Source organism: Ochotona curzoniae, unplaced genomic scaffold (genome assembly GCF_017591425.1).
Source record: "Ochotona curzoniae isolate NIBS_2020 unplaced genomic scaffold, NIBS_Ocur_1.0 contig_2861, whole genome shotgun sequence".
Taxonomy (NCBI): domain Eukaryota; kingdom Metazoa; phylum Chordata; class Mammalia; order Lagomorpha; family Ochotonidae; genus Ochotona; species Ochotona curzoniae.
In genome coordinates this window covers 752,603-767,533 of record NW_024465620.1, presented here as the reverse complement: position 1 = coordinate 767,533, position 14,931 = coordinate 752,603, and the positions used below count along the sequence as shown (strand labels likewise).

Here is a 14,931-nt window from a genome sequence, read left to right as displayed (position 1 = left end):
TGGTCAAAACTAAAGCATGGGTTAGAGCTGCGGAACTGGTCTGAGGGCTAGAAGCAGGATCCCTGGGCGAACCAGGTGTGTTTCTTAGTGTGGGGGCAGTTGAGGCTTCCCCAAGTGACAAAGCGCTGCCACTGGAGCGTGGTCCCAGCAGCCCAGACGCAGGTGCAGCGCATCTAGGAGGCCGAACACGGGGCAAGTGCAAGGCCACCCGCCAATGGCCCAGCCCAGGGCAGTGGGCAGCTATGCAGAGGTAGCGGGGCCCAGGGTAGAACTGGGGTCCTGGGCCCAGCGCGATGGCGCAGTGGTTAAGGTCCCGCCCGGGATCCCGTATGGGCGCCAGTTCCAATCCCGGCGGACCTGCTTCCCTTCCAGCTCCCTGCCTGTGGCCTGGGAAAGCAGTGGAGGACAGCCCAAAGCTTTGGGACCCTGCACCCGCGTGGGAGACCCAGAAGAGTCTCCTGGCTTCGGATCGGCACAGCATTGGCCGTTGCACTCACTTGGGGAGTGAATCATCAGACGGAAGATCTTCCTCTCTGTCTCTCCTCCTCTCTGTATATCTGCCTTTCCAATAAAAATAAATCTTAAAAAAAAAAAAAAAGAAAGAAAGAACTGGGGACCTGGGGACCCCGAGAGGCCCGGGCAGCCGAGGCGCACTCCTGGGCCTTGCTAGATGGCAGCATCCCCTGCACAGTGGAGTCAGAAGCCCCTGGCATGTCTGAGACTTGCTGCAGCACACCTGAGAGCAAAAGGGATGAGGGGCAGGTGAGGCAGCCAGGCCCACACCTCTCCTGTCACTCCTAGGGCCAAGCTGAGCCCCCACTCCTGCTCCCCAGGACTTGGGGGCGGGTAAAGGAGGAGCCCCAGGGTTCACAGCTGTGCCTGGGTGTCACCCTCGGACCCCCGCCCCACCAAATCCGTTGATGTCACGTCCGCGGATGTCACCCGCCTGCCCTCCCCGTGTGCCCCTTAGTGCTGGGGTCCGTGCAGTGGGTGTGGATGGCACGAAGGTGTGAAGAGAACAGCTCCCCTGTTTGGCAGGGCCCGGGGGAGCTTCCAGCTGTTAGGCAGGGCCCGGCAGATTTCTCTCTGACCACCTTGACGCAGTCTCACCCCCTGTTTGCATGGACACTCAAGCACCCCACTATGAATTCTGGGATCTACTGAGGCATTGTGGTTGGCCCCTGTGAGATGGCTCGATAAACAGCCTAACTATTAACCCAAGAGATAGGAGTAAGAGCTGAAACTGCTATGGCGATAAATATAGTTACACCTCACCTTTCCTCACCTGGGACCTGAGAGGGGACGGCATTGCACTATTGGGTAACCACTCCCCTCGCAAGCCCCCAGAAAGGCCCATGATAGGAGGGGCTCTCTCTCTCTCTCTCTCTCTCACGTGCTTCCATCGCTCTGACACTCCGACTCGCGGTCTCCCCGGCACCTGCTTGTTCCCTGGCTTCCCGCAGACAGACTCCGAGGACAGGCAGCCCCGGAGCGTGGCCCCTGAGCGTCTGCATCCCTCACCCTCTGCTCACTGCTTGGGTGGGACAGTGAAGATGTGAATGCTAAGATGCTCTGTATTTCTAACTTGTGCACGCTCAGGAGTTCCGGGAGAGGTGAGGCCTGGCAGTGATGGAGTGTGGGCAGAGAAGCCAGGGCAAGGTGAGTGTCTGCAGCTTTGTGAGCGTGCCCGGGCTGTTTGCTGCATGTCCCTTAGGATGACTCACTGCTGGGGAGACTGGGATGTGGCTGTTCAGTTTCATGGATGGACTTGAGGGTAATGACATGTGTTCCTCTGAGTCTTGACTCAGGTTGGATTTCCATATGGACTCGTCATTTGCTCATTTCCAGTGGGCCTGTTCTCACCAAGCTTGGTTCACAAAGACGCCTTCACACACCCTGGACTAGTCTGGCGTGATCTCGCTCACACCCCACAACGGCTTGTATACTTGCCAGTCAGCAATGCGTTTAAAACTCTCCAACGTCTCTTTCCCTGAGCTGCTTGGAAAGAAAATGCCCGACAGGAAATACCTGCAGAATAGTGTGTGTTTTGCTGAGAGCTTCAGTGTCTGAACTGGTCCCAGAACTGGATGCCAAGGCAGTGTCCACGCGCGAGTTGTGATGCCCCCTCTGGCCGCCAGAGGGCTGTGACACACCACTGTTCCCAAGCTGGGAACCTGGAAAAGCCACCAAGGCTTTCCAAGGCTTTCCTGGAGCCAGAAGTTTCTTTCACATCTCCCACATGGATGCAGGGTCCCAAGGCTTTGGGCCGTCCTCTGCTGCTTTCCCAGGCCACAAATACGGAGCTGGATGGGAAACGGAGCAGCCAGGACACGAACCGGTGCTCAAATGATTTGCCGGTGTGTGCAATGCAAGGTCGTAGCCACTGAGCCATCGCAACGGGCTCTAAATAAACCTTCAAAGAACAAACTCGAGTGTCGGGAAATAAAAGGGGATTATACAGGTACCTTTATTTTCTATTTCTAAAATCGTAGCGATTTTTAACAAGCGAGAGCACATGGCAGGAAGGGAAAGTTGGCGGGTCCGATTTTGTGTGCCCCACCCCCAGGCTAGGTCAAGCTCACAGTGATCAGGGAACAGGTGGTGGAATCCACATAGGGTCCAGAACATTCTGGACATTGTTACCATGGGAACAGCTCCGGGGGAAGACCTGCTGTCCTTTCCTTGAAGATCTTGTCGAAGGCTTCAGCTTGGGCCACTGTGAAGTGGTTTTTCCAGTCCCCGGCGATGCCTGGAAGGCATGAGAGTGGGGCTCAGGACAGCTCTGGGAGCTCAGGCCCGGTGTGGCCAGGGCCCTCGCAGTGGGGCGGCAGCTGCCTGACCACCATGCCCAGTGGCTGCCTCCCGGGACAGGGCTTCCTACCTCCTTCTGCTCAAGACCCTGTCCATCAGCGACAGTGCCCCCCAGGCACCCCGGCACACCCACGCATCACTGCCCAAACACACATCATTGCTTCCCTGCCTGGTGTCCTGGCTTGTAACTTGGTCATTTGGCTGTGGACCTGTCTCCCTGTAGGTCATCTTGGCTTTCCCGGAGGAAGCTCAGTCAGGTCCAGCTCCCTCCCGTCCAGGTCCTCCGAGGTCCTGGGGTGTCAGCCTGTGGAGGCAGCTCCGTGGTTTCCAGGGGCTCATCCCCTCGGCCTTCTTGGTTAGCACTCTCTGGCATGCTGGGCTGTCCAGCTGTGCCCCTCGTGTGTGGAGCACGTCAGCTCTTCCTCCCCAGGAGCACCCGCCTTCTCGGGCACACATGTGTGTCTGGCTTGGCCACTAGTACAACCTGTCAGCAAGGCCTCGCCACCTTGTGCACCTCCCTAACTCTTATCACGCATTGCAGGCACCCCACCTAAATATCTTCTCTGGGGCTGGCATGGTGTCTCAACTGGTTAATCCTCCACATGCAAGTGGCAGGATCCAACATGGGCGCGGGTTCGTGTTGAACCATCCCCTTCCAGCCCCCTGTGAAGGCAGCAGAGGACGGTCCAAAACCTTGGGAGCTTCCTTGCACCCACAGGGCAGACTCAGAGGAAGCCCCTGGCTGTTGGTTTTGGATGGGGTCAGCTCTGGCCATTGTGGTCATTTGGGGAGTGAACTAGTGGATGGAAGATCTCTCTTTGTGTCTTTCTCTTTAAATTTGACTTTCCAAGTAAAAAAGATGTATTTATTTTTATTGCAAAGTCAGATATATACAGAGAGGAGGAGAGACAGAGAGAAATATCTTCTGTCTGATGATTTACTCTCCAAGTGACCACAATAGCTGGTGCTGTGCCAAACCAAAGCAAAGAGCCAGGAGTTCTTCCTGGTCTCTCATGCCAGTGCAGGGTCCCAAGGTTTTGGGCTGTCCTCGACTGCTTTCCCAGGGTAGAAGCAGGGAGCTGGATGGGAAGTGGGACAGCTGGAATTAGAACTGGTACCCATACGGGATGCTGGTGCTCAAGGTGAGGACTTTAGCGGCTAGGCCATGGTGCCAGATCCAAAATATATAAATCTTAAAAACAAAACAAAATAACAAACTGGGGCTAGTACGATAGCCTAGTGGCTAAAGTAATTTCCTTATGCACACTGGGATCTCATATGGATACCATTTAATGTCCTGGCTGCTCCACTTCCCATCCAGCTCCCTGCTTGTGGCCTGGGAAAGCAGTGGAGGACGGCCCAAAGCCCTGGGACCTTGCACCCGCATGGGAGACCCAGAAGAGGCTCCAGGCTCCTGGCTTTGGATCGGCTCAGCTCTGGCTGCTGTGGCCCCTTGGGGAATGAAGCAGTGGATGGAAGATCTTCCTCTCTGTCTCCTCCTCTCTGCATATCTGAGTTTCCAGTAAAAATAAGTCAATCTTTTTAAAAAAAAACAAAAACTAGGAAACTTCGCTTCGATGTGGAAGCTAGGAAGCTTTCCATTGAGCCTTTGTGATAACACATCACAGGAGGTGAGAGAAATCAATTATTGCAAAGGCCAAGGAGTGTTGAAAATTCTGCCCTCTAGCAGGAGAGATGACGCTGAACCCAAAGGAACAGAAACATGTGTATGCTTATGTTTGGGGGCAGCAGAGGGCGGTATGACCTTTCCTGTGGATTTGGGGAAAATCCACAAAATTGGGGGGAAAAGTGTTGCTTTGGTAATAAATTCAAGGGTCATTCATTCAAGCTTGGCCAAGGATCAGGGGAGGGGTATAAGGAGAGAGAGAGACCAGCACAAATAGACAAGCAGCAAAGGCACCCTGTCCTTCCAGACCAGAAAGGCAACGGTGCCACAGCGCCTCCCCCAGGCCAAAGGGGCCACTGCGGTCGGTGAATTACACAGCTCATTTCCGGTTCCTTCCATAAGGGAGTGTGGCCATGTAGTAGAGGACACAGCCTTCCCTTCTGGTTGACAGAGAGGCAGACAGAACCTTTGTGCAGGGCAGTTCTCTTTGCTAAGACACCCCCAAAGTGGCCCTAGTCTGTCCCATGTCAAGCCTACAGGTCTGACAGGTGCAGCTGGCTGATCCCCCAGTGTGTGTAGAATCCACTGCCGCCCAGCCCTCCCCTACCTCCTGCCCCCACCTGCTCAAGCCCATTCTAAAGAGAGGCAAGCAAGCAGGGGGTTTGACCTCTGCTCAAATCTCCCCAGAGGTTCGCCAGAGAGGGGTGCTGGAGGGGCCTCGCGCGGTGGGGGGTGGGCTGGTCAGGGCTCCCTGTGCCCTCCGTGCCTTCTGACGCCTCCAGAGCAGCCGTCCCCTCTGCCTTCACCTTTTCTGAGGAGCGTCATGCCTGCCCTGTGTTCCCAGTCGATCAGGTTGTAGTCCTGCAGTGCCGTGAAGTTGGACATCTTGTTCCCTTTCATGAATTGGAAGGAGCTGTACTTCATGACTGAGCCAATCTCCTCCGGGGTCAGCTTCTCCCCCATGAAGTGGCAAATCTTCTCCACGGTGCCCCGAGTGTCCTGCGGGAAGCAGGGAGAGAGAGAGGAGAGAGAGAGAGAGAGAGAGAGAGAGAGAGAGAGAGAGAGAGAGAGAGACGCTGTCTCGTTTGACAGTGGCAAGCAGCGGAGGGGAGAGGGAGGAGGGGAGGAGCTGCCTCTGGAAGCAAGCCGGGATGCAGTGGGATGAGGGCAGCAGGCGAGGAGGGGAGGACCCAGGGTGGGTGGTGCAAGCCCTCCCTGGCAGGGGTTTCCCCAAAGCCATCTGTGGGGGCCTCCCTCAGGGCAGAAGTGGCTGGGGTCTTGGCCATGGGTCAGAGGATAATGAAGATGCAGAAGGAGGCGCTCAGGCAGTGTGGATGAAGACCCAGCAGGTGCAGGGCGGTGGAAAGCGCGTGCTGACCGCGCTGGCCGGCGTTACCTGCAGCAGCTCTTCGTAGCTCAGCCACAGCAAGTTCTCCCAGTCTCTCTTGGAGGACCAGCCGCGGATGTGGTCGAACCACGATCCGTAGACCACTGCATAGGGGAGGCAGGAAGAGGGAGGGTGACATACTGCAGGACGGTGGGAACGCGGCCCGTCACACACGCTCGCCTTTGCTGGGAGCACAGACAAGGCTTGCGTGTCTTCGTGGCCTGCAGTGTGATGGCAGAGGACCGGGTATTAACAGGTGCGAGTTGTGCAATGATGAAGGAAAGCCAGCAGGCACGCTCAGCACCTTGCATTCCGGCTGTGCCAGCTGTTCCTGCCGTGAGAACCTGTACGTTTTACCCTGGTGTTCCAGCAGTTGTCCCCTCACGTTTAACTACAGTCTGGGTGGAACCTACCATTTGTCTGCAGCGGAACCTGGGGACCCTCTGACCGACACCTCCCCAGCCTACCCACTCTGTCCTGTTGGCTTCTGTTCCGCTCTCCTCCTGCGAGCGACACACCGTCGTTGCGCTATGTATGGGAGCAGTGTGACATCTCAACACCCACCTGCACCATGTAATATTTAGACTGCGGAAGCTGGCAAGCCCGTCACCACGGTATGTGCCATGTCTCCGTGCGTGGAGCATCCCAGACCCTCACAGGTGCTCTGATCACCGCACCTGCCCGTCAGTGCCACAGGGCATTAGACAGCATTGGCCTCCCGCGGCTGCTTCCCGGGACACAGCCGATGTCTGTGGACGCCACGTGTGAGGGCGCTCATGAGCGTGTGTGCTCCTGGCTGGCTTCACTCGGGGTGCTGACCCAGAGCTGCCTCCACGCCGCTGACGGCGACAGCGTTTCTTCCTTTGCAAAGGCTGAAGAGTCTTCTGCTGTGCATGAGAACCCGCCCCCCCTTTGGGTCACTGATCTAATGAATGAAATCAATAGTTGATATGATCAAGGATCAAGGGATGACTGGGTAAGGAAAATGCCACATTTGTGCTTGCGACGTGCAGGGGCGCCCAGAGGACTTCACATTCAGTGAAATAAACCAGGCTCAGACACACAAATAAGCCCCCTTGGGGTTGGCATCACCACAGTTGGTCTCCAAGAGGCAGGGGGTGGGAGGGTGGTTGCCAGGGACTCCTCAGGTGGTCCTGAGGACACCGAGCAAGACGCAGACAGGTGGTGGGATGAAGAATGTAGATTTGGGCGGACAAGAGGGAAGCAGGCAAGTTATAATGTGTGGGCTGAGGTTGCTAGAAAGCCAGAGAGCAGGTGAGCGGGGAGAAGATGCTGAGCAGGGCACCCAGGACGCAGCCAGCGCAGGGCCAGCGCTGCCCGGAGTTCTGCTGCCAGCGGGAGAGGAGGGCCTGGTGTGCTGGGGGGCCTTGGGGCCATGCGGGGAGAGGCAGAGGCATCCCCGAAGTGCAGGGATGAAGGACTGAGGACAGACTCACCGTTGCCTTCCAAGAACCATTCAAAATACTCCGGGAGGGACTCTGGCCGCCCCAATAAATTCACAACGTGCCCGAAAAAATAGCCAGACACGAGAACATCTCTGGGATTTCTGATGAGATAAATCACCTTATGTGGAAAGATGAGAGAAGAAGGAAAAAAAATCAGTGTGATTTCCCGTCCTTGATCGGCAGAGATGGAGCGAGGGGGAAGCCCTGTAACACAGTGCTTTGTTCTTTGCATGCGTTCACCACAGTGCCATGCAGCAACTAGACCATCGTCCCTTCTTCTGGGGACATTGTCATCGACTCACAAAGGGAAGAGACAGGAAGCGTGGTGAGGTGACTGGTTTTGTGTTTGTGCATTTTAAACACAGTCATGAACAGGAGGCCTGCACCGTGGCTTAGTAGGCTAATCCTCTACTCCGTGGTTCCAGCGTCCCATTTGGGAACCGGTTCATGTCCTGGCTGCTCCACTTCCCGCACAGCTCCCTGCTTGTTGCCTGGGAAAGTTGAGGACGACCAAAAGCTTTGGGGATCTTGCAGCTATGTGGAAGACATGGAAGAAGCTCCTGGATTCGGACTGGCTCAGCTCTGGCTATTGTGGCCACTTGGGAAGTGAACCAGCAGATGGAAGATCTTTCTGTCTCTCCTTCTCTCTGAAAATCTGCCTTTCAAATAAATATATCTTAAAACAAAACAACCAAAAAGGAATAGGAATGAATGGGTTCAGAAATTATTCTATACATGAAGACATGAAGCAAGATCTGAATACACATACACCTGGGACTGGGGGAGAACCTTGCAGGAGTCACATTGCGTGGGAGAAGCTGGACACCAGGGGAGTGTCCTTTAATATCACAATCAAGGATAAGGATGGCTCACCTTCAGGGACCACCCAGGAGGCATTTGTTGCATGAAGACTGGCTGATAATTTTCTTTTAAAAAATACTAGAAAAATTGTATTAGAAAGGCAGATTTTCAGACAGAAGGAGACATGGAAAGAAAGACCTTCCATGGATTGGCACACTTCCCAAGTGGCTGCATTGGCCAGAGCTGAGACCATTTGGAACCATGACCCAGCAGCTAGGAGCCAAGAGCTTCTTCTAAGTCTCCTATGGAGGGTCCTAAGGCTTTGGGCCGTCCTCGACTGCTTTCCCAGGTCACAAGCAGGGAGCTGGATGGGAAATGGAGCAGCTGGAACATGAAACGGTGCCCAGATGGGATCCCAGTGTGCGCAAGGTGAGGATGTAGTCACTGGGGCACCAGACCAGGGTCCTGATGTTGGTTTTCTTCAGGCAATAACAGGGTTGTTGTCATAGCATGTAAAACAGTGACAGAATCTGCTTGTCCTGAATGTGTGATCCCGGATTCATCATCTCAAGCCACTCTTGGCGTCTGGCTAGTAGAGTCCATGGCATGGCCTGTTCCCTGCCCTCGAGGAGGCTCTGTGGGGGCAGTGTGTCAATGCTGAATGCAGACTGCCAGTCCTGCTGTGAGTGACTGCGTTTCCACAAGATCTCCAGGCGATTCCTGGGTGTGTGAGCATCTGGCAAGGCTGGATCAAGACTGACCTCATCCTTATGCACTGACCTTGGCCTTAGTGTTGAAGATGGACTTGGGGAAAATGCGGAGAGGAAGGTGGGAAGTCATGAGGCGTGGGCTCTTCATCGTAGGGAGGTTTTCAAACCCGAACTTGGTTTCCAACCAGGGTGCGCGCTCCCAGAATGGCAGTGACTGGACGCACGTGGGGTCTCCCTTGGAGCGAATGAGGGAGAGAATGGAAATCAACCAATTTGTTCCTGGAGAAAGAAGGGAAAACCAGTAGAATCACTTGTGTCTCATGGACTTTAAAAAACACACATGCCATGAAGTGGACCATTTTTTTTATTTATTTTTTTTTAAAGATTTATTTTTATTATTTTTTATTGGAAAGGCGGATATACAGAGAGGAGAGACAGAGAGGAAGATCTTCCATCCGATGATTCACTCCCCAAGTGAGCCGCAACGGGTCGATACTATGCCGATCCGAAGCCAGGAGCCTCTTCTGGGTCTCTCACGCGGGTGCAGGGTCCCAAAGCTTTGGGCCGTCCTCGACTGCTTTCCCAGGCCACAGGCAGGGAGCTGGAAGGGAAGCCGGGCTGCCGGGATTAGAACCGGCGCCCATATGGGATCCCGGGCGTGCAAGGCAAGGACTTAACCACTTGCGCCACCGCGCTGGGCCCAGAAGTGGACCATTTTTTAAAAGTATTTTTATTGGGAAGGCAGATTTACAGAGAGAAGGTGAGACAGAAAGATCTTAAATCTGCTAGTTCATTCCCCAAATGGCCGCAATGGCTGGCGCTGACTGATCCTAAGTCAGGAGCCTTTTCCAGGTCTCTCACATGGGTGCAGGGTCCTAAGGCTTTGGCCCATCGTCTACTTTATTCCAGGACACAAGAAGGGAGCTGGGTGGGAAGTGAAGCAGCTAGGACATGAACTGGTGCCCACATAGAGTCTTGATTTGTTTTTGATTTTTTAAAATTATGATGATGATGATTTTATGATACAGTTCCATATACCCTGGGATTTCCGTTTTCCACCTACCCAAGTACCTGCCCTCTCACTGAGTTCTCCTCTATTACTTTTATTCTTTTTATTTTTTTAAAAATAATTTTTTTTTATTTTGACACTTTACGGAGTTAATTCGGGTAAGAAGGTTTAAGGGCTACAGGAAAGTGGATAATAGTAGTATGTTTTCCATATTGTTACCTTCATGTTTAAAGGGGGGTATTAAGAGAGAAGGCCCACCCTTTTTCCCACCCTCCCCAGGTCCCGGATGTAGGGCATGCTCTGAGCTTCTTGCTCAAGTGGTTTTGATATTTCAACAGTTATGAATCACTGCCAATCTTGCCCTTCAAGCACTATGAGGTCTTTGAAAAATCCACTGATTGACATAATCCATCATAGCTGAGATGGTTGGTTGACCTGTTCTGTCTTCTATCTTTTCTTCGTTAGGGTTCTGAGTCCAGCATTTAGATTAGGAAGATCTCCGAAGAAACTTTTTGTATGTTCTAGCAAGTACAGGGCCTGGCACCGTCCATCGCCCCAATCAGCTGGTGGTTGCAATTGCTGAGTTGGTTCTGTTTTCACTCCCGACTTCCACTGGAACCAATGGGTGTTGCAGTCCAGCCTGGTTCTGCCCAGCACATACTCAGCCTTCACATAAACCAGTGGGAGCTGCAGCCTTGTTGGAGCGACCCACAATAACCCATCCAGGCCTGCCCCCTACCCTGGTTTGCCAGTATGTGTAGCAGTAATCCAGTCTGTCCCACACCCCATTCCACCCCAGCTGCTATCTTAGTTTTATGTCCTCCTGTGGAAGTGGTAACCCAAGAAGGATGAGCCCACTATTTCCCTCCCAGGGCTCTCCCATTCCCAGATTCCAGCTGATGCTGTGGCTAAGCCCAAACAACCCTCGCCCATTTTAATTTTGTTTGCACCAGTAGGAATAATCAGCCCAGCCCAACTTTTCCCTGATCTAGTCCACATGAGGCACACAGATGTGGTAGCTCTGCCTAGTCTGGTCTGCCCCCATCCCAGCCCATGCTCTCCTGCGGAAGTAGCTGTCCAGCAAAGGAACCCTCCCTTACTCCCCTGCCAGCTCTGCCCACTTCCTTTCTTGTTCTCAGGCTGGTTGGGCACTGCGGTCCCTTCCGGTACAGGCAACCTCACCTTGACATTCCATATTGTGCACTGGTCTTTGTTGCGACCGACCCTGGCTCAACCCACACTGGTGCCTGGATTTGCCAGGTGGACAGATTCAGCCTGGTCTTGCCCCAACATCTGCCAATTGTATCCCAGTGGATAGCTTTCCATGGCCTTTTCTGGGCTGTTTCCTATGTTTCTTCCACTTATATGCCAGGTCTGTGTCCTGCCAGAGGAGTTGCCCAGGCTCCTCCATCAGAACCTCTCCCAATGCCAGGTTTCATGCTTACCAGTGGGTCCATGAGCCAACCCTACTCAGTTCACCTCCTGTCCTAGTAGGAACTGTGGCTTTTCCTGACTGGCCTTCAACCCAATCTGGTTCTTGCTGTTAGATGTTCCAGCCCAGCCATGGTTTGTCCATACCCACACATGGCTAACACATGGCTCAGTAGGGGTTTGAGACCTTGCCTAGTCCATCCCACATCTGCCCTGGTCCTCCAGGACACCAGGGGGTGTTGGAGTCTGGCCCGATTCGGTGCATCCAATCCCAGTCCACACTTGTGCCAAGGGAGACTACCACTGTTTCCAGATCAGAATGCAGCCCCACTTCCAGACCATGCGCCTCTTGGTGGGAACCTCAACCCAGCTAGGGTTGTCCCCTTTGCTCCCCAACCGGGTCTATTCCCAGCCATAGATCACTTGCCTGCCAGTGGCTGCTCTGACTCAGCTTGGCACAGCCCCTCCCCTGTCCCGAACGCTGCCTTACACAGTGTGGCTTAGCGTCCCTATCTCCCGCAGATAGAGCCTAGCTCGGCATGACATCTGCTCCCTGGTTTCTAGTTTTGCTTGTAGGCTAAGGTTTGCTCAGTCGTGCCTGATCTACTCTGTTCCATTACCAGTTAACACATTAGCCAGCGGTTGGAGCTACTTTTGCAGGACAAGCCCCAAGGCATAGCTTCTACATGGACTGGTATTAGGTGCTCAGCATTATTAGTGACTACAAGTTTTAAAAAGGAAGAGTTACTGCCTGTTTCAGATCCAAGAAGCACAATGGGTTCACCCTGGAGCTAACTAAGTAGCGACTCAAAGAACCAAATCCCCAGAGCTCCACGCCGGGCGGCCAGCAGGCGGAGCCTGGCACCAAATGGCGCACTGGCCCTGGGAACAGCTCACCATGTGCACATGGTGGCTGTCTGGGATCCAGGCATGAGACGCTCCGTCCTGAAACCCACCAGCTGCCAGGAGGCTGCTGGAAGTTTAAATTCCCAGGCCCAAGGTCACACCCCTCCCAAATCCCATTCACCGCCCAATGAAGGCGGCAGGTGGGTCCTGGACCTGCCCAGTCCCAGAGACTTCCCCCCTGAGTATATTCACCCCGAAGGGAGCAGCCCACAGAGCCCAGCAGGCCCGGGAAACAGCTCACCACGTGCACATGGCGGCTGTGGTCTGGGATCCAGGTATGAGGCGCCCTGTCCTGAGACTCACCAGCAGCCGGGACTCCTCTATGATTACTATGGCATTCATAGTTCGTCATAAACAGTCATGTGTCCATCATTGCAATGACACGATGGACAACGGCAGAGAGTCCAGCATCCTATTGTCAAGATACATTCAACAATTTGATTGGGAGCCCATCTCTGGTCAGGAAGTAGACATGCATACCGCATGGTATCCTCACATCTGGATATGATAGTCTCCATTATACAGTTACTATACATCCCCTCAAATGAAAAGCCACCATACAAAATCAACAACAAGGAAGAAAAAAAAAGAAATTTACAATGCCATGAAGTTAAATAACATGCTACTAGATATGATGGTCTTCATTATACAGTTACTGTTCAGCTCCTTAAATGAAAAGCCATAACACAAAATTAACAACAGGAAGAAAAAAGAAATTTACAACACCATGAAGTTAAATAACATGCTTCTGAATCACTAATGTGTCGCTGAAGAAAAGAAAAAGAAAATCAAGAATCTTCTTGAAGAAAATGTTGCAACTGTTGGGCCTATGAGTCACTGAAGAAGTTAATGAGAAGAAAGTGTTTTGAAGAGATGACGAGATAAAGTTTCTGCTGATCTTTATTGATGAGATATGTCTCTTGTAGCCCAATGAAGGTGGCGGCTGTGTCCTGGACCTGCCCAGTCCCGGAGACTTCCCCCCTCAGTCGACTCACCCTGAAGGAAGCAGCCACCGGAGCCCAGCACGCCCAGGGAACAGCTCACCATGTGCACATGGCGGCTGTCTGGGATCCAGGCGTGAGACGCCCTGTCCTGAGACCCACCCGAATGTATCTTGACAATAGGATGCTGGATTCTCTGCCATTGTCCATCGTTTCATTGCAATGATGGACACATGACTGTTTATGAAGAACTATGAATGCCATAGTAATCATAGAGGAGAACTCAGTGAGAGGGCAGGTACTTGGGTAGGTGGATAATGGATATCCCAGGGTATATGGAACTGTATCATAAAATCATAATAATAATAAAAAAGAAATTCTATATTAAAAAAATTTCTGTGCTTCTCAGAGCTGAGTAATATTGTACCCCACTTCCTATTTGTGAATTGTACCCCACTTCTCGCTTGTCAACTGACCCCTCAAGGGCCTCCATGTCTTGTTCACCTGCTAGCTGACAGTCTTTCTGCATGTCACTCTCTCCCTATCTTGTCTGAGTCATGGGCCTCCCAATGTCTTCTGCCTTAATTTTTACCCACTTTTTCCTGCTTCTAGTCCCTGGCCCCACTCCTGTGTAAATACAACCCACTTCCATGGAGTTCTTGTAATGATCCAAGTGTTATTTTTTTTTCCTTCCCAATTTATGAACAAATCTCTGCCCCGATATATATATCCCTCTTGACCAGCCAATTTTACATTCACTCTTTTCCTGCCGACCTAGATGCTGTTTGTTCTGTCGGTGAATTACTGGTCTTCTGCCCTTCCAGATCATGGGATTCCCCTTAGGGTTGTCTCCCATGGGTTCCCTTGGACATCAGAGATCACCCCTCTCCCCACCTCAACGCCCAACGTCAGGCACTCATCTCGTCTCACTGCCTTATTGCTGGCTTCCATCTTTTTTCTGAACATAAATGGCAAGAGCTATAGATCCAGCCCTGTGATGCTTGCTCTCCTGATGGGTCCAGGGCACCGGCACAGCCATCCCATGACGCTGCTTGCTTACCTGATTTGGGGTATGTCATTATCATGACATCATCATCCTTGAACACAAACTCCTCTTGCGTAAATCTCAGCATTTCTGGGTCATAACCTTCATAAGGGAAGAGGATTCCTTCATGCAGAAAAGGCTTCTTGCTCATGGTGCCGAGCACGCTGTGCTTGGATGTAGTGCAGTGCTGCAGCCAGCCCTGGGCATTACACAGCTGCTGGATGTTCAGAACTATATAGGCTATGAAGCAATGATTAATCTCTTTCCAGTTTGTTGTGAAATTAACTGGGTGACACAGCAGGAGGGCGTGGCCAATAGTCAGAAGGTTGCTGGTGTTGAGCAATTGTGAACCCATTCCAAGGATATTCTGCAGGGGTGATGAGTCTCAGTTTGTGGATAGAACCAGGAACAGAGGGCCCGGCGCGGTGGCGCAAGTGGTTAAAGGTCCTCGCCTTGCCGCCCGGGATCCCATATGGGCGCCGGTTCTAATCCCGGCAGCCCCGCTTCCCTTCCAGCTTCCTGCCTGTGGCCTGGGAAAGCAGTCGAGGACGGCCCAAAGCTTTGGGACCCTGCACCCGCGTGGGAGACCCGGAAGAGGCTCCTGGCTTCGGATCGGCATAGCATCGGCCCGTTGCGCTCACTTGGGGAGTGAATCATCGGACGGAAGATCTTCCTCTCTGTCTCTCCTCTCTGTATATCCGCCTTTCCAATGAAAAAATAATAAAAATAAATCTTTAAAAAAAAATAAATAAAAATAAAAAATAAAAAGAACCAGGAACAGAATCACAAGTCCGACA

At 52.8% G+C, this 14,931-nt stretch overlaps 1 protein-coding gene across 1 annotated transcript; it reads right to left on the bottom strand.

Moving 5' to 3' along the window:
- Positions 1 to 2,447: 2,447 nt before the first annotated feature.
- Positions 2,448 to 14,285, bottom strand: LOC121155099 (3-beta-hydroxysteroid sulfotransferase-like). Its single transcript, XM_040978278.1, has 6 exons — positions 14,150 to 14,285; positions 8,873 to 9,081; positions 7,283 to 7,409; positions 5,835 to 5,929; positions 5,245 to 5,437; positions 2,448 to 2,749 (listed from the first exon to the last, which is right to left on the bottom strand). The coding sequence occupies exons 1-6, from the start codon at positions 14,283 to 14,285 to the stop codon at positions 2,640 to 2,642; spliced, it is 870 nt and encodes a 289-aa protein (XP_040834212.1). The 3' UTR covers positions 2,448 to 2,639.
- Between the last annotated feature and the right edge of the window lie 646 nt (positions 14,286 to 14,931).